A 20,668-nucleotide genomic window follows, 5' to 3' on the forward strand; every position below is an offset into this window, starting at 1 on the left:
CAGTACAATCTCACACACAGGGACCAAGGGGACATAATTCTTACAACCTCCTGCATAACACATACCTCCACTGTGGTTGCGCTGGAGCACGTGTTCTTCTGATGTAAAGGCTCAGGGGAGAGGGTGGATATTCTTTTGAAGACAAACTTCAGCCACAGGCTGCTATCTCTGCTCCATCTCACTCTCAGAGTCATTTCTTTGTATTTAACCCTACAAGGATCCCCAGAGGAGCTGGGCTTCTGGAGTTAACTTTGGAAAAATATACTCCTGTCTTCCATAGCACCAAGACATGCACAGCAAAGCCCTCTAGCTAATCGCTGTCTTTATTTAACATGAACTAACAACAAAAATATCACACTGTTCCTCATTTCCATTCCAAATCTGGCTTCAGCTTCCAGCTGTTGGAGATTACACAGCACTTACACAGGCTCTTAGCCAAAGCTATATGGTGCAATCAGTGGGAGTCAGTGTTGGGAGACAATGGTGCCTCCTACCATCCCCTTGGGAGGAAAAGAAGGTGGATCAGCTGGCATCAGGAGATAGGAATTACACTTCCTACATCAGCTTAGAGGAACATGGCCCTGTGAGTAGGTGTTGAAAATTAATCTCATATTGCAATGTGAAAGTGAGACAACAGCACAGCTGCCTGAAGGTGAAATTATTGAGAATTTATGAAAAGTACCACCAGAAGGATTCCTCCTCAGTTGCAATATATTTATTCAATTTCCAAAAAATATCCCCCCTTCTCCATTCCAAGATGATCAACAAGATTTTATTCTAGGGAGAGAAGTCGCAAAGTTCACACCCCCACACCACTAAGGAAGATTTTATGTTCTCAACTTAGCCATGAAAACACTTAAGAGCTGAGGTTGGACAAAACAGCAGTGACCACCCAGTTCAGGAAAACAGTACAGCAAATAAGAGCATAGGATGCAATTAGTATTAAAAACAAAAACAACAAAATGGATGCAAAACTGAGGTCTCCATAGGAAATGATATCCCAACACACTGAAGATTGAAGGGTGTAAAGCTTTAAAGCAATGCTTTAAAGCAATGGTCAACATTAGCTTTACAGAAGTTACCTACAGAACATTAGTTACTGAAGTTACCTACAGAAGGCAAGTATCAGGAAGGGATACTGCACACAACATGCACCTTCTGTCCAAAATGAGAGCAAAAGTTACCTGCTGAGATGCATTCACCTAGTGAATGTAGCAGTGGTGTGCTGGAATGCTCACTAACCACAAGTGGTCAGGGCCCAGAAGATGCCTTCATCACCAGCACAACACCCCAGTTGTGAACCCAGGGTTCATTTATTAACAACTCAAAGATGGCAACACTTGCTGATTCACCAACTGAAAGGGCACAAGGAAATGACAGGCAAGAAATCTTTCACCGCAGGTTTCTCTGTCCGTTATCCACCCTGTAAAGTTAGCTCCTGCTCTGTCTTCCATAAGATAAAAAGATTTCAAGTCATTAAGTATTTAGGAAGATAAATTTGATAATGAAAACTTTGCTGGTAACGACTGAAGTGGCAGAGATATTTGTAAGGCCCTTTCCAAATGAGAACTCTGCATAATATATTAAGCTCATCCAGGCAAGGAAATTAATTTACTTCAGAAGAAATAAACCTGGTGGCTTAATTCTTATAACTAATTCTTACTGTTAACTGGTCATTACAGGTAAGCAAAGTAAACCTATATAAATAAATTATGCCTCACTCCTATTAGAACTTAATGTAAGAGCTCTGATGCTTATGAGTATGCTGGGGTCAACTTTGCAGGACAGTCATCTAACCCACACACACAAAGAAGGACCTTAACTGGATACAAAGATCAGCTGAAATTACTAAAGCCTTTTAAAAGGTCACTCTGGCAAGAAGCACTCCCAGAGAAGGAGAGAACAAGGTGAGACACCCAGCCCCACTTAAACCATAAGGACTTCTTAGGAGATAAAGAAGGCTGCAGAAAGGAGGGAAATGGGGCAGCAAATCCCCAAACAAACTATATGTTCCCGTCACAACATCTGACATATGTTTACAGGAAGATCTTTTCTTAATTGGAATGGCCTTCATAAATGTCTTCCTACCAGAGAAAATAATTGCTTTATATCAGACACAAATGCTTAGCAATATGGGTCACAATTGTACAAATCAAAGCAAGGAACTAAACTTTTACATTTCCAGGCCAAGGCTATCATTTTCTATCACTGGATCATCCTCTTTATGACTTTACACTGCTCAAAGAGCACAAACTGCTTCAAAAAGAATGTTCTTATACAAACAGCATGCTGCAATATCAAAAGTCTGACACAGAAGAGAAAACGGAGTCTGTCATTACCATCCTCGCCCTTTTCATTAGATATCTTATCAAGTTTTATTGCACAACCTACTTACTAGGATTTTTATATTCTCCATACTCCTGTTTATATTAAGTGCCACTAAAAGTCATATTGATTTTTTTATTTCTTTTTTTTTTTTTTTATGTTTAAGCCCCAAGAAATGTAGGTGGGATGGTTGTTAAGAAAAATAATCCATGCCAGATTCTTCATTTTATCGATTTGCTGCATTTTCAGAACTCACGTTTAAGCGTGCTCCTAAAAATCTCCACTGAAAATCATTGCTATAATTACTTTAATGAGGCAGGTCACTGCACTGAACTACTTGCACTCCCCAACATTTCTTTCGGTGATATTCACATACACAGAAGTACTACACATCAAGCACCATCCTACCATAGACTTGTACGCTTTAAATATCGATGAACATGGTTTGAGTGTCCCAGTCCTCAACATTCTGAAACCAACTACACTCAGAAGCTGTTCACTTCACTGGAAGCCACATATTTACCCCTTTTCTATGAAGAATGTGCCTGTTAATGGAGCCTGCCAGCTGAGTGCGTACATTCAATGAATAGAAAGTTGGCACAATTTACACTTATCCAGGGAATGTGTTTATTATATATGCCATTAAAAATGCATTAAGGCAGCATTAAAAGGTAACACCTACAGGATGCAATGAGTCAGGAAGCATTACACTGAAACTGAAAATGATCTCTTCACCTCAGTATCCAGACTTTCAGAAGAGCAACGTTCATCATCCCAGTGCCCCAGCATGACAATTCCATCTTTCAGAGACTAGGGCATTCAACCTCTCCTCAGCCCACCATGACATCTGCCCTGCTTCACCAAACTGAGCACGGCTATGACCAACTAAAGGTTCATAATGTTAACAAGAAAGTCTGTCCTGTCCGAAACTTTCTCTAATTACTGTAAGAACGAAGAGAGTATTTTCTCTAGGAGGAGCAGGAGCAAGCCCATAGCACACACCTTGACACACGCAGATCTTCTGGATCGTCCCACAGACAAGCACAGCTTCATCAGTTGGATATGGCTTCTGTTAAACTCACAGCTTGCCTTATACTCTTACGGGCCTCTTGTAATCCCTTCAGACTATAGCAACATAGCACAGAACTGCTTGCCTTCATTTCCTTCTGATTACAGCATTAGTGAATAACCAACACAATTCTTTTCAAAGCCCTGCCTGTACAGAAAGTGCAATTTAAAAAGCAGAGCTCATACACAAGGTTGGATTGTCAAAGCTTATAAAGACCCTTCAGGAAACTAAAGCAGCTTCCTGACCAAAGCCTACATCCTGGCAAGCTTTTGACTCCCAGCCCCCTGCCATTCCCAGGGGTAAACCATGTTCTGAAGACTCCTCAACTTCTGCTGCAATAATGAGGCCGTCACACAAAGCTGTATTCATAACTACAGACCTGGAAACAACAGCACAGGTGTGGAGAGATACTGGTGTAGACCCTACCTTCGTTGCTCATGGGAAACCACCTACGAAACTAAGCAAAGGAGACTGCCAACATTTTGTCTTAGAAGTCACTCCTATGTCAGATACAGCCACGTCAAATAAAAAATAGAAGATATTTCCCTCCATTCCACATTCAGTGCTGCTATTTGGATAACCCACATGCCTTTAACCTCTACTGGTACAACTGCAATGGTTTACATTTAGAAAAACAAACATCTTTGAAATAGGAATTAGCACGGAAAAACTTGAGATCATATTTACTTATTTATTACAAGCTGCCAATGCTACGCTGCTGCTGACCTGTGCTCAAAGAGCTTTTTCTTTTATTATTTTTTTTTAGGCTACACAATAAATTAATTCCTCTGCCTTTTCAACTTGCGGTCTCACTGCTGAGGCTGCCAATAGCTGCACCAATTAGCACTAGCTGCAGTGGTAGCTTGCTTTCATGGAGACCTTTCATAAGGAACCAGTGGGGGTCTGAAAGGGAGACTTATTTATAGTTGTAAAACCCAGTTGTTTTTTTTTTTTTTAAAAAAGCAGGCTTGATTTTGTGTGCACGTTTTGGTTTTTGCTTTACTTTAAATATAAAGTGAGCAATAGACTCCCATGTCCTAATCTCACCACACGCGGCAGGAAGAAAGAAACCCAACTCCCACTGACACCAATGACAGTGCTCTGTCACGGAGAGATCCAAGCCTGCTGTTTGGTTTGAAGCTGGAGGCCTTCATCTTGTACTGGGCTAATTGGTTGGCATCCTTAGTAATGAGTCCCCAAAGTAGCTTAAAACCTTGGAGTTTAATGTATGGGAAGGAGGAGGGAAGGGAAGGAGGGTGTGAAGAGGTGTTTTTCCAAATCTAATTTGATAAAACAGCTTCCAGCACAATTAAAAACGGGCACAGTTGAATAGTTGGCTTTGGAGAACACTAACAGTATAATTTATCAGGCTGGTTTATAAAAGGAGAGAAAATATCTAAGGACAGAAAAGGAATTTCTCAGATATTTCAACAACACATCAAAACTGTAATGCTTTTTATCAAGATTTATTCTTCCCTCCCTTCTACTAGGAGGAGCAATAGGAGGTAATGGCACGGCTGCATCTCCAAAGCAGTTTCCAAGAACAAATTAAGGAGCAAAGAAAAAATAAGCTGTGTGTTCCTTGCCTGCCTGCCTTATCAAGGAAAGAAAACATCAACAGCTTCAATATCCCACTAGCCATGTTTTTCCTAACTTTACACTCTGCAGCTATGACTTATACAGTGCCTAAGAAGTAGTCCTATAAGGAAAACTGGGCAAAAGACAGGCTTAACATAAATTTAAGCTCCTATACAAGGAAGAAATACTGCAGAAAAGGATGCTATAATTGTTTAATTCTTAAAATGTCAATGCATACTCAAAGTAAGGCCAAACTGTCTTTTCTCCTCTCCTTTACCCCTGGCACTAGTATCAGACCACAATTGCTATTGTGGCGAAATGCTATTATGGCAAATAGCGTGTGAGAGGGACAAAGAGCAACCACGGGAGGCTGCCAACCCTCACCCAACAAGAGCTGCTGGTTACTGGGATCGGCACTCACTGAACGTCCCCAGGGAGGCTGCAGCTTCTGGTGACATCAGGACATGGTTCCACACAGAAGATATCCTGAACACAAACACTTTAAAACATTAGTGGTCATTTGTGCTAACAAAACACAATGAAAAGTAACTCTCTAGCATGAAGGACAGACACTTTTAAAAACCACTGCTGAATTGGATTTAATTTCAATGCAAGATTTCAAACACCTTTCAGTAGCATTTGAATCAACTTATAAGCAACTTAGTTTGGGTTATTTTGTGCAAAATTCAAATCTTGGGTTGGGGCACAAAGATGGAAAAAATATGGAACAGGAAATTATTATTATTTTTCTTTTATTTGACAAAAGCCAGTCTGAAAGGCTGCAAGCTGCACTAATTTGGCAAATATTTTGGGCAGTGTTATTTTAAAACTAGCATTTGACTCAGCAGTTTGACGGGGACAACTGAAAATAAACAGGACTCTTCTGCACTGAAGTGGTTCAGGAACATTTTAAGTCCCAGTGAGTCCCTGTGTCACTAAGCATTCAGAAACATTTGACTGGCAGCATCGCTTAAATTTGGAGACACTCAGCACCCAGCTGTCGTCTCAGGCATCTAAATAAACTGATCAGCATATAGCATGGATATCAAGAGGCACAGACAGACATGGAGTTCTTATTTTCACTGCTATCAGAAAGCTATGATGAGCTGTCTTTATTGAGGCTGTGGTACAGCTGTAGTACACCTTTGTTTGGTGCGATGCATATTCTTTTAGAGACTGAACTGTTACTACTGAATAAGGCCAATTCAAGCAACAACTCCAAAACCTCCAGGGCAAAGGGACATTTATTTGCTCTCCATTTGTAGAGCGCTACATTGGAGATTTCAGTTTATAACCCAAATTCTCTTCTGTGACAAGTAGCAACACAGAAGACCCACTTGGAATGTCTGCAAGATCAGTCACCTTCATCAACAGTTTTGCATGACATGAGAAGCAAAGCTGAGTGAACCCTCAGGATGTCTGGATGCACCCAGGATAATCATACGCTTACCACCAGCATTTATAAAATTTCAACATAATTCTCAAGGAGGAAGGAACACAATGCTTGCCTGCTCTTCGGCAGTGACTGAGGAAACGTGCCTTCAGATTCTTAGCTCCTTGAGTTGCTGCTGACCTTTGCTAAATGCTCAGCTTTGCTGAACATCCTCTTAAAATCTATACAAAGGAGTTTCAGAAGGTTAAAAGTCCTACTGTGCCCCCAGTGACCTGCAAAATGAAAGCAGGACAAACTCATCCCACCTGCATTCACCCATGATTCTCAGGGCCAACAGCAGCTACCCAAAGCAGCACATCTTCTGTTTGGTGGCTGTGCTACATCACTGCAGGAAAGGTAAGGCCTCGGAGAGCAAGAGGTGCAAGCTGCATTCGACAAACATTCCTGATACGTTTAACTCAGACACAGCTGCTCTAGCTGAACTTGGTTACACACCAGGTCTCATTTCACATAACGCTGCAACACTTCTAGTTGGGCTACTGAGCACAGCTGATTGTGAATCACGATGGCATGGTCCTCAGGGGTGACCATTAGTAGCCGCAGGCATGGAGACCCAATTGGTTGCACACATCACAGCACCTAATTCTGCAGTTCACAGCTATTTACTATGAATACGTTCGGCTCAAGTGTACCTTCAGCACTTGCAGCTTCCATTTTCCCCACATGCATCTTAACATTACAGTATATTAATGCGCTGGCTATCTGACTATGAAATTGTAATTAAAGCATCACTGAAACAATTCTGCCTCTCCAAAACACAGGATTTATAACATGTTAAAAAGTCCATGTGTATCCTGCATGGGGACACAGCACTCTAAGTCCTTGCTAACAATGAAATGTCTTTGTTTAGTCTTAGTTATAAAGAAATATATCCCAAGTTCTGGGCCTATCTTATATGTGTTTTGATTTTTTTTTTAATTAAGTCATATTGTTTTAGAAAAAACTCTCATGTTCTCAGCCACAAAATTTAAAACAAGTACAACATCCTCCATTTGTATTGCTTTCTCTTTTTTCCTAGAGCTATTTATCTCCTATTATTCCTAAGGTGACTCCATTAACAAAATTAAGAAGTGCTCTGAGCAGGTCTTTTAATCACAGTAAATCACATTAATAACTATTCATGATGGCTGTCTGTCATTAATTAGTTTGTAAGCCTTGTACCCTCTACTGAGGTTGCCCACGAGGATTGTTCCAATCACAGACCATTTACAAATTTACAAGATGGATCCTACACGTAGGCACACCACCACCACTTCAATGAAAATAAAGCATATTGAGTTATTCATGCCCTAAATATTCAAGTTTCATTTAAAATTGAGTTTTCTGGTACATAACATTCTTTAGTTCAATTCTGAGCAGCCGGAACACGTTGTCAGGAGACTGCAACAGTTCTGCTCAGCATTTAATACAGCACATGCCAAAGTATTGCTGCACCTTAGCACAGAACACTCAGCTGGACGTGCTCCTCCTCCCCAGATGGGTCACATCACCCCTAAAACTGTGTCACGTGTACTATAGAGGATATTAACAAAATAAGCGTAAAAACTGAGCAGAGCTCTGTTCGGATTTAAAACTAACTTGAATTTACAACAAAATTAGATCATAGCTGCAGGTATTCATTTATTTTTAATCTGGCTTCCTAAAGGAATAAGGTTTACAGGACCAACTTTCGATTTCTTCCCTCCTCTCTGCCTCCTCCTAAATAGATTATTGAACTCCTTTGTCACATTACAAACTCAGAAAAACAACAATTCTTTCAAATACTAATAAATCCCCATAAAAATCTGCGGTTAAACAAAGAAGACCCTTATCCTTTGTGCACAGAGGAAAAGAAGGGAAGCTCAGTCGTTACACTCCTGCCTGGCAGCAGCTGCTCTGCAGCCCAGAGGAGCAGCAGCCAGCACTGTCTCTTGCACACGGGGGTGTGCAGAAAACTGGGGGAAGGAAGGATTTGGGTAACGAAGGGGAACCCTAAGCAAAGCAAGCCTCATCAGTTCTGCTACTTGTACTTTGGTTTTCAGACCAGGCATTAATCTCCAGACCTGCCTTCATTATTACAAACAATCCAATGAACACAGCAACAAAACAGCAGTCACCTGCTTCCGTGGATCAAATGGCCAGACATTTCATCAGGCAGAGGAAATTTGTTATGCTGTGTTTTCCAAGCAAGTCTTATGAGCAGACCTTCAAAAGAGGCATTTAGGTGCTAAATCCTGCTGACTTGAAGGGAAGCAGGATTTTAGCCTCTGTGCCAAGACCCTCGGTTGTTTAACTGTGAGCATGCAGCCTACCTCCAGACTGCTACCCTTTCAGTTTTTGCCTGAAAAAAAAAAAAAAAAAAAAAAAAAAAAGACCATCTCATCCAAGTGCAAATGGCAGCACCAGCAGCCAGAAGAGACGGAAGTCACATACCATCCAATGCAGCAGATCTGAGCCTGAACTTTCAGCTAAAGATACAAAGAACTGGTAGAACCAGCTACGCAGCTGTAACAAGTTACATCGTTTGCATGCAAACAATGCAATCCTCCACATCAACCCAGAGGATACAAAATATAGGAGAGCAACATGGCTGGAACAGCTTGGAGGGCAATACCTTAGGGCAACCTGTTGCATTTTGCACCAGAAAAATTAACCTCATTCATTCTCAGCCAAAAAGCCATTAAGATCACTATCAGTCAGTTTTCAAAAGACTTTCTGAATTTACATAACTTACTAGCACCCTGCAGCAAAATACATAATGACCATCACCCTCTACTTTACCAGAGAATGAACTGTGGCTGCAAACAAAGACTTACGAGCTCACAGATCTCAAGTAGCTCAAACAACCAGAGCGCTGCCTTGAAAGCAAGTAGCACAGAAGACAAGCTGAAGATCAGAGATACAAGAAATAGGGATAATCTTACAAAACAATGTTGATCTAACTACTTAAGCTTTATGACACTCTTGAATTATAATAGACAGCCTACAAAATACCTCTTCCAGCAGCACATCTCTGCCCTAAACTTAAAATCAGCAACTTTACAAACCCATCGTACCTTGTGCGCTTAAGAAACAAGAAATGCCTGGACTTTGATTTTATGGCCCTGTGAAACCTACACAACAAATTGTCATTGATTTTGTTTGCAAGCATTTGGATCAGAGTACTGAATAGAAAAAGCAAACTCACATGGTGCATGGAACATCACTAGGACAGATGAATGATCTTTTACAAACTTGTCGAAGTCCTCATCGGTCAGGTGATAAACTACATTTTCCTCATCTGCCCAGGGAATCTCCGGAGCCTGTGGCTGAGGTGCCTGTGGGCTACAAGACAAACAGACACAGCTGAAAAGCAGCTCGTTGATGCTGAGAGGAATTTTAGCAAGTCTGACTGCAAGGAACTACCTTTGTGCAAATGGTCACAGAGGTCTGACACAGTAACCCTACTGATCAGCTTCCATAATCGCTCCCATTCAGAAGTGATAAACGCCAAAACTCAGACAGAATTGAAGGAGAGAGGAAAAACTCCACAAGCCTCTCACAAGGACAGATAAAAAATGGAAGGGGACAGAACGAAGAGATAACCAGATTGCTTGGTTATTACATTATAAAAATCAGGTGTGTTTTTCTATTACTCTTTCAGCCTTCTCAGCAGGAGACTCCCTTTCTCAAAGCACTCACACTTAGCAGTTCACAAGAGTCACTGCAAATGAAAGAGAAAAACAGCGTACAGAAACAGCCAATCTAATCAGTCACCTTGAATACTGACAGCACAACCAGGGCCAGCAGAGAAAGGAGGAGCTGCAATGCTGGAACCAAGGAGCAACATTTACTAGGACATTTACCCAGGAAATCATGGCTTTACCCTGAACAACCCTTTGTCCTGGGGAATCATCTGTCCTCTCCTGACAGCGTCCTCACAAGTCTAATTCAGCAAAGCTACTCAGACTGCATGCTTAATCTAAAAGATAAGTGACATGTTGCACCAACTCCCCCATGATCGTGCATGAGCTTAACCATCTTTCATGGCTGGCAGCCAGGGAGGCTGCTCAAAGACACACTGGTACATCTGGAAACTGAACCTCAGATCCTCTGGACCAGTTCAGTCCACTGAACAATTGTTTTTTTTTTCCTATTATCAAGGTACATTATTAAGAAAATTCGGCAGACGTGAATTAAACTGTGTGAACTGACGTTGTATTTATTTAAGCACTGTTCACATAAAGTACACCCAAGCACAGGAACATTTGGAGCCAAACTTTAAAGCTACTTTATCCTTGCCAGGTACAGTAATGAGTCCCAAATATCCCACAGAATTCCTCAAATTCTTTGGCAAAGTACAGGTCTGGCTGTTGCCCCATTCCTCGTGAAAACACATTTGCTACTTTTGATTAAAATGTATTATTGTGTTATCTGTCTGGAACAGGGAGTGGCAAACAGATGATAACTCATTTATTCTGCCTTGCTCATTACCAGGCTGAAAGCCTAGTTTGATAAAAAAAAAAAAAAAAAAAGCAGTAGAGACGCACAAATTCAGATGGCAAGTGCTGTTGATGTAAGCAATCTGCCTGATCCAAGAATATTAAGCAATACATGCAAAACTGCAGATTTCTGATGCTGCCTGTAGGATCAACAAACTGAGAAACAAACGTCAAAGGTGACCAAGCAGCTCAAAGAGAAAAAGAAGTAGGTTACCATTCACAAGAGTTTGTAACAGAAATGGCCACAGCACAGGTAGGGTTGTGATGAGTAAGGGGCCATGTCACAAAGTTTACTAGAGCATCACTGCCAAGCCTCTAAGAGACAGAAATAATCCACAGGTAGAAAAATGAAGGCTTCCAGAAAATATCATGACATGATTTATTTGGAAAAAGAGTTGGTTTGAGTTGGCTGAGTATGATGAACATGGACACACCAGCCACAAAGCACCACAAAAGCTGTGTTCAGCAGGGCCTGGCATGACCTATTTCACTAAGGAATCAGTAAAGCAGGGCACAGGATGTTTATTCAAAAGGCCCACTTTAAAATGCTGTGCATGCTAATAAGCCTACACAGGAGCTGGTAAGAAGCACCTCAAGGCCTGGAGGAGACAACCACCAAAATCTAAAATGTCATTTAAAATTGAGAGAAGGCACATCCAACGCCTGAAGTCCAAAAATAGGATGACAGAAGTCTGGAAGAGTTATCAAGAGCTAATTGAATTAAGTACAGAGGACAAGTTCTTGCTTTAATTGAGTAGTTAGTGCTAAGTAAAGACCCAAGAGAAGTACATAAAAACAGCAAGAAAACTAAGCAGCTATTGAAGGCAGCAAGAAATTGTCTGGCTTCACTACCATCCAAACTGATGCAGCGGTATGAGAGAGATTAAAAAAGAAATGTGGCACATACAAGATAGCATCTCTCATATTAATAATGCTGTGTTGGATAAAGAGTGTGTGACGGTTTCCCTCCATGCCTCATAAGAACATCTGAAACTCCACAAGATAATAGTCTGTGCCTATTAGGAAGATTAATGGGGGTTAAGGGCCTCTAGGCTGATGCATTAGGACACTTCAACTTAAGGAAGTACCTTCAAAATAACAAAAAAGGCGCCACAGCCCTTCAAACTGGTAGAGCTCTTGCTCTGAGAGTGCATGAAAAACATCCTTTGTACAGTTTAAACAATTCTAACCCCTGTTGTTAACTCTGCAGTCCTATGCTTCAAATCAGCACAGATCAATCGCTTTCAGCATTTAACCCTAAACATTTACAGGGCAAAACAGACAAAGGGGAGACAGCAGAAAACAGTCTCACTTCTGCAGTGTTTAACTAATGTCCACAGAAAATAGGTCATCTCACATGGCACAGCATCTGCTGGATTCCCTTTTGAGAACGCACAGAAAAGGGCACCTGCATGCACAGTACGAAAACAAGTTGGTTTTCCCTGCCATGGACACTCAGGCAGCACTGTGCTCCTGCTGCTCAGCACACCTGCTTGACTGGTCAGCAGCTCCTACTAGAGCCACTTCCTGAGGTCAGCAGCTTCATCTTGGCAGCGGCCTCTATGCTCCAACATCACCACTTGAGAATCATCCAAAGCGACACAGCATGGGAAACCCAGAACTACACCTGACAGCCAGGGAGTTTGGAGACTAAATATTAGATTCTGGGTTTGGTCTTGTTGCATGGCTATGCACACAGCTCTCTGCTCGTTTCGCTGTAGTTGTGTTCTCAGAAAAGGGAGCCAGTGTTCCTAACTCAGAAGTGAGGAGACTGCTCAAGACATCAATACTACAGGAAATGACAACAGTAATGATATTAAATTCTAGCTCGAGGTATCTGGTGAGAATTTTAGTATTATTCTGAAATACAAAGGATACGCCTTCTGCAGCTACCTAATCACAATGTCTGGCTTTCCTAAAGCCCTTGCCATACCACACTTGAGTATATACCACTATACTATGGATTCCCCAGAGTAATACAGCATTATGCATGTAGTAGATTTACCCTGCATACAGTTTTAATTACAACATTAACTACTAACAAGATTTAAGTATGCATAATTTCCCAATGTGGCTTCCCCAAAAGTCATATATATTATACAAAACAGGGGCAAGAAGGCTATTGCTCAGATCATCTTCGGGGAAGCTAATAAGCATGCAACTGAACGCTAAGTGAGGACAAACAGCTGCCTTTACCTCTGGACTGCTGGAATATCAGCCAAAGCCCACAGTGGCTTGTTAGCAAAGATTATCATTGGGAAGAGCTTGCAGCTGTTCTGCTTTGCTTTTGCTGTGCTCACTTGCTGTCACAACACCGATAGAAAAGCTCTTCATATTACATGGATTATCTGGATATTATGCAGACATGGGAAAAGCCCACCCCAGACATCTAATGTTTCAAATGTGGTAGCCAAGAGATAAACACATCCTCACAGAACTAAAAAGCATAATACAGTACAGGTGATGAAGTCACATCCTTGCTCTATGGGCTCATCACCTCCTCAGCACTGCTGGAGTTGCTATCCTGGTCATTTCTATCTGAAAGACTGAATGAACTAAATGAAGCTTATAGACCACATCTAAATCTCTCTATCATCCACAGGGCAACACTTGCCTTCAATGATTGTACCTCTTGATGCTAACAGGGATGCTATCTGTCACCATATTTGTGGGTCCCCAACCTTGAACCACCAAACCTACAGCTGCTGAAGACCCTGGGCTACCCAGAATGACTCATACATCCCCATATGGGTGCAGTAAAACATGTCTATTGTAAGCCACTTTTCTTAAGCTATATTATCATGATGGCTTGCAACATTTTCCAAGTTTTCACTTCCTCATACTAGCTTAATTTTAACAGCATTTCCTTGGCTGCAAGGAACAAGGGAGAACCTTCATAACTCTACAAAACCTGAGAGCTGGAGCTGGCTGCTAAAGGCAATCGTCTATCACTAGACAAGCTCTGCTCCCTCCAGCTGCTCCACCAGCTTCAATGATGTGCTGATTTGCACCATCTGAATACCAACTATTTAGAAAAAGACATACATAAACACACTTGTTCTGTCTCCCTCTCTCAAATTCTATTCCCACATGCTCATTCAGCCCCCCGAATATTTACAACTGCAAATAGCTGCCTTTAGGCAGAAGAAGATGCTTTCAACATCACTCAAGTCACAACAGGAAACACAAACTTTGTGAAAATGACTAGTGACTCAGGGTGCCTTGATCTGCTGCTTGTTTCTGCAAGATACTCTAAAGGCTCCATCCGAAGGCTGAAGAAGCAAAGAAAACTGCACACTTGGCACATACATTTTTTATAAAACAACCAAAGTCAGACCTTTTATGAGACATTAAGTTCAGGCACCCAAGATCACTGGAAATTTAAGTTGGCGTTTTTAACGAAGACAAGATCTGTGCATTTGCATTGATTTCAGTCCAGTCAGTCTCCTATTACAGATGAAATGCAGTTGTAAAATGCAAGGCATGCAAGCTGAAAAACAAACATTAGGCAATCTCTCTGTGCTAGTTCAGCCAATCTCAGCAGGGTAGTTTTGTTTGCTCTTTTGAGCAGAGGGAATGAGGGAGAGATGGCTGATCCTAAACCATTACATTTTGTAAATAATGAAAAGTACATAAAAGGTAGAGTGCATGAAGTTCAGTGCCTTACTTTTTCAGCCACTCTGCTATATCTGCCGCAGTAGCACCGTAGTTCTCAAAATGGAACAGGAACTTTCCTTTCCTATTAAAGCAACAAAACAAGGTTTAGTCCTTGCCTTGAAGATAAGAACATGCAATTATAGTTGAGTGTATGATTTCCAAAAGAGTAGCAAAATGTAACTGACTCAAAATAGCAGATTGTAGGATATCCACGGACGTTGTATTCTTCCTTTATCCTTTCAAATTCAGCAGAGTAAACGTTCATTCCTGCAAGAACCTGAAAAAACAGAACACAATTATATTGATTCCTAAAATGCAGTAGTAACATCACAAAGCAAAAGCAAGCAAGCTCTAGGCAGATTCTGATTTAATTCATATTGCTGTAAAACAAGAGGGACTTCATAAAGGCAATGAAGTGTTTCCAATTTTGACCAAGGGAAGACAGAGCAATATTTGAGCCTAGTCCATAGAAAACACACACCATTCATCTTGTCACCTACTCATTTCTCTTGCAGAATCTCCATTTCTTTCTATTTACCCACTAACAGAATCACCAAAAGGAAATTCTCTCAATCTCACTACTTGTGCTCTCCTTATGTATTTGTATTTTAAGCTACAATTCTAACTAGATCTTTTTCCTCTTCTGCAAGTACAAAGCTTGGTTCATACCCAAACACTAACCAGGACACAAGTTCCACCACACTTCTTTGGTTTCCACTCCAGCAACAATTTTACAACCTCAGCTCATATCCAGATCTACCTGACCAAGCACTGGCTTTATCCCAGTTTAAAGCTGCGCTTAATGAATGAAGGGGGGAAGGGAGGTGGGGAAATAGGTATTACTTCAATGTAAAAGTAAAACATGCTCCGTGAGCCCTGGAAATTCCACCTGGCATTTTAAATATATTAGCTGCTTGACTGGTAGGGTGCAGTGACAGTTGAAATAGCCTTGTCTTACAGATACTTGAAGGTGGGTAGGGAAGCCGAGCAATTTCACAGACAGTGAAACACAGAGTTGCTCTTCCCTTTCTTCAGGCTCTGTTCCAATCCGCCCTCCAACCCAGCAGTCCACCCCAAGCTCCAGGCTCAGGGCTCTGTGCCCTATCCAATTGCCTTTCAGATTTTTCATCTGAAAATCTGAGGATGGTACTAATTCTGATTTTCCATGGGTGTGAGTTTCACACTGAGGCTGTTCTGCAGCCAACCAGCCAGTTGCCGAGATACAACCTTAAGATTAGCTTAGTTTTAATGGCACTGACAGCTTAAATCATTTCAGCAGCAGGGTTTTAATCCAAACTCCTCCTCCTCCATCCCCCTCCAAAAACAGGATTTTCTTCTTTGAGCTGAAATATCACATCAGAATTTAATACCAGGTTCCTGATGCAGCAAACTGAATAGACCAACCAAATGTGCTCAGAGCCAGCATGAAATAAATCTTACAGAACACAATCCCTGCTTGAAGGTCAACTTTTTCCAAGAGTATGCTGGAAAGTCAGAAGAAGATTCTGTTTTCTCTCACCTATCCTGAGAAAGGCGAAAGGAAAGTTAACTGAGAGGAGTACAGAAGTAGGATCTATTCTGGCTGGTCCAGTCTCTTTGAATTTTCCTTGTAATTCTAAAAATCAGTTTGACTTAATTCATTTTAGATACCAAGAATCAATTCTCCCTTTCCCTTACCCTATATGCCACCTCTTGAGGACAGGTAAATTCAACAGGACCAACTGAACTCTGTCCAGCCAGACTGGTGACTGATAAGAGAGAAGGACCTGGATTCATACTGGTGTTCATATATCATATGAAGCATAACTGGCCCATTACAATGGGATTCATTTTTAATGACAAAAGTTAATGCTTTACCTGGCCTATAATCACATAATTATGTACCACTGAGTCTGGCTGGAGCCATGAGCTCACTTTCTACCCAATTCTGGATCCTCCCTCTGTACTTGAGTTTAGATGTTTAGCTAATTTGCTTTTAGCAAATGACTGAAAGACTCTAACTGTAATTGAAATTTATTACCTCTTGCAACATCCAGAGCAAACAGGGGATCAGTTTATTCCTTTCATCTCTGCAGTGACATTTGACAGATTTCAACAATTCATCTGCTTCCAAACAAGCTATCTGTAATCTAAATCCATAGCCGGTCACATTTTACAGGACTCTGACGATTCCTGTTCTCCTACAACATTCACACATTGCTTAAAACTCCTTTCAAAAGGGCTGCTTCAGATTTCAGCTTCGCATCACCACTTGAAGCCTTCCTAGCGCAAAGTTTAATGAACACATTAACCAAAGCTGATTTTCTAAAATAAGGGTAGGAGCTTCTAAAGACTCCAGTTTTTACAAGAAAAAAAAAAAAGACAAGAACCAGAAGAAAGCACTTAAACACACTCAAGCATCTCTTTACTGGGTGAAGCCTTCTGGTGCACTCAAAGTCAACAGAAATTAAGCAGATGAAGTTCTTTGCTGACCACAAGTTCCTCCCAGCATTTGGGCCATAGCGCGCCAGCAACAGACACTCACCAGACCCCACCTGCCACAAATCATGGGAATCTTTTGTGCCAAGAATATAAGTCATCTTCACCTCACTTGGAGCTGCTCTTTTCCAGTGCAGAAAGAATTTGCGAACTCTAAGCATAATACTGAATGTGCCACTCAACTTTCCTTTCAGCAGCAGTATGGAACATAAGAGGACTAGTCCCAAAAGAATGTAACAACCAACAACTGAAACAGTTCACCTCTTCATTTATAGGGTCTATGAAATAAGGCACATGGTATTTCATTTTCCTGCTATCTAGTGGTAATAATCACTTTTAAGCCTGGCACATTCTGACAGCTAATGAACAGGTCTGATTAAAAGGCCAAAACTTCACTCCATCCAAAGCAATCATAAACTTTCCAGCAATGCCTGATCTGGAGGTCAACGCTGCTTTTGGGCAATGCACAGACAATTTATGATGGGTACAGCACAGTAGATTTTAGAAATGACAAACTCTGTACACATCCCACTCAGAAATCTAATTAGGTCAGATGTAGATGAACAGATACATGTGAAAGACACTGGAGGCAGTGGCATAACCCTCCTTTCTGACATTATCTGTATAGGTGTTCATGCTTCTAATTCCTGTCCACCCACACCTCACAATGGACCTGCCATGCAGGATGGGAGCACCATTCCACAGAAAGCAGCACACCCTCCTCCAAGGAGAGAGGGAATCTCAGTGCTGCCTGGCTGGATAGAAGCATGCTAGAAAATATATATCCTAAATAAATCTGAACAACTCCCACTGCTTTTTGCCCTAAGCAAGCAAGGATTTAAAGAAAACACTTGAAAAACAACTAGCTGGGAAAAGCTGGGGAAGTGTGAGCACACTCAGTGCTTAAGAGATGAGCTCACCTGAGCCTGCCTAGTAATGCACTGTGGTGCTTAATTTCTTCCCCATCATTTGCTGCCTCTCCTAAAGAAACCTGAAAACTCTTACAGTGACTGGTTCAGTGGGTAGGATCAGAACAGATCCAGCCTGACCTATGGAACTTACTATAAGCCTATTTCTGTGCCACTCCAGTATTAGGGGTATTACACAAATTATGCACAAAGCATAAGATCTTGACTTGACAAGCATCTTCAACTTGCTTAGTACTCAACATGCCTTATTAGTATGAACAGGTAATTAAGTTGTTATTGCTGTAACATGATTTTATTAGGATCAAATTTTGTTTTCATTTCAGCCCAATATAAATTGTTTGTTAACAAAGCTACAGTGAAACTAATTATTAATGCTCAAGCTCACTTGCTAAGAGAACAATCAAGCTAACAAAGGGTAATACCCATCCCATGACACTGACTCTCCACTGAAAAAGTTGATTAACTATTACTATAAAGACATCCATCCTCAAGCCCTCTATGAAACACCAAGCCAAAAAGCTAACAAAATTCAGTGTGGCAAACATTTACTTATCTTATCAAAACAAGCTGAGGAAGCCCAAAGCCCACAGACTAACCAGTTAGGAGCAGATCAACTACACAGTGTCAGAACCCATTTTTCCCTACAGAAGCCACACCAGATATAAATGGTAAGTGAGTTAACACCTCATTCTTCAAAGTTTTAATATGAATTTTAAAAAAAAAAAAAAAAAAAAAAGAGAATCCTGAGTGGTTCTGGAACAACATCATTCATTCCTGGCTTTGCTTTAGCTCAATTAAAAATTCCCCACTTCAATAAATATTTGTGGTTTTAAATGCTCAAAAAAAAAAAAAGCGTCTAAAAGGGTTTTTTGTATTTCATATAAAGTTTATCTTCTCACTTACATATTTACCCTTCAGTTCTGTGGCTGCCTGCTGAAAAGACGGCATCATTCTCTTACAAACACCACACCCTGATTAAAGAAAAAGAAATTACGTAAGCAATATGTCAACAACCCCATTCAGATTCTTCTACAGGATCTATATTCTAAAGCATACTAAACTACACATTTTTTATAATTATTTTTTTTTTTCCCCAATCCTGTCTTTTTTCCACTAGTTATTCGATTATTATTTTCTAAGGACATTGCTTCCTGTTATATGCTATATGTTACATGAAAGTTTTTCACGTTATTCATTTCTCATCCTTGTTTTGGAATGAGCGACACCATCTATATTCTTCAGGCTCAAGGCTGAAACCACTCTGGAATGCGGGCTGAAAGATGTTTTACTCATCAAGTCAAATGAAAAGCTTCATGCATTTTGAATGGGCACTCTAGCGACCAGGAAAGTCAGAACTAGTCTTTTATCAGTGGGAAGATGGGGATATACTTCAGATTCACCTCAGTTTTAAAAGTTTTACAACTGATTTAAGACACTTCATAAACAGATTAAACAGACTTTAAAAGTTAAGTTGTGCACTGTTAACAGAGATGATAACTGGGAGAAGCAACAGCCCTTATAAGATCCAAGAACTTTATGTGCTGAGGAAGAGAAACAGTGAGCAAGGAAGGAAGACAAGCTGGAGTACACTAAGAGCTTTTTGATGACGCTCTTGAGCACTAAGCAGATTAGCAATAAATCACCTTGTAAGCAGTAGGTTTCACCCTTGCCAAGTAAAATATGCACACGCACACTGGGAACTGAGGGAGGGGAGAGAGCATGAAACAAAGCAAGCTGCAGCCATGCACTTCAGGCAGTTATTGTAGAGACTCTTGGTCTGCCACAGGACAACTGTCAACTCTTTCTGATGAAGAAAGAATGGTTTTGAAAATAACTTTCATAAAAGAAGGTTGTGCAACCCCTTGTTTAGGATCACATCTGTGTGCCTGGAAAGAACATCCTTTAATCAGAGGAAAGAGCTCATTTCTGTGGTCTTTTCACCTTTGATATCTCCGCTCCAGTTGCCATTGAGGTTGTTAAATTAGTGCTGGTTCAAGCAATGATTTCCTAGTGGGCAAGGACCACTCATTTGAGGTATACTGAAGTCTCAACTTCATCCAAACCACTGGACAGGCATCAAAAGATATGAGCCATTAACACCATCTTCTGAATCCTCTGTTTCTGTTTTCTTCAACAGCCTCAGGCCATAAACTTCCACCAACTACACATCTCTGTCCCTTGGGAACCCCTCCCTGGACTCCCTTCTGCAGCTCAGGCATGTGCCAGCCTCCTCCCCCAGCTTCCACTCATGCTCCTTCTGCTGCCTTGGGCTCCCTGATCCTAAACCTACCTCAGAGCAACCTGTCCTGACCATGCATTTTCACGCTACGCTGTTCAGGACTCTGACAAGCCAGATATATACCCATGGGGGCATACCTCAAGGGTTACTTAAAAAACTCATTTCTCATCTGTTATTTTTTCTTGCATTCTGAGTGAAAAGTATTTGCTTGCTTTTGTCTGCTTTTTTAATTGAACACATACTAGTTTTTCCACTAGGTAACATCTCCATTTTTAAAGTCTTGTTTTCAGTGACATTTTGAACAGCTCATTTTCATTGCCAAATGCAGACTGTCTCTTACAGGATTCTTCTTCGGCAGAGTTAGCTCTAAGTAAATCTGAATGCCTGTAAGTATACCTAATTTTTCATATTTAGTGCTGTCTGACTTATATTAAAGTCCAAAAGTAGAGTGAATGGGCTTCAAATAGCAGGTAATAATAT

At 41.0% G+C, this 20,668-nt stretch overlaps 1 protein-coding gene across 1 annotated transcript in view; it reads right to left on the reverse strand.

The window, feature by feature from the left end:
- Positions 1-20,668, reverse strand: part of PDIA5 (protein disulfide isomerase family A member 5) — a 92,085-nt gene that overhangs the window by 36,280 nt on the left and 35,137 nt on the right. Inside the window, 4 exon segments of the mRNA XM_052674678.1 lie at positions 9,592-9,728; positions 14,553-14,624; positions 14,728-14,819; positions 18,853-18,920. Coding sequence (XP_052530638.1) covers positions 9,592-9,728; positions 14,553-14,624; positions 14,728-14,819; positions 18,853-18,920 — 369 coding nt within the window.

The sequence above is a fragment of the Tympanuchus pallidicinctus genome, unplaced genomic scaffold (assembly GCF_026119805.1).
Source record: "Tympanuchus pallidicinctus isolate F22 unplaced genomic scaffold, pur_lepc_1.0 scaffold15, whole genome shotgun sequence".
Lineage (NCBI taxonomy): Eukaryota > Metazoa > Chordata > Aves > Galliformes > Phasianidae > Tympanuchus > Tympanuchus pallidicinctus.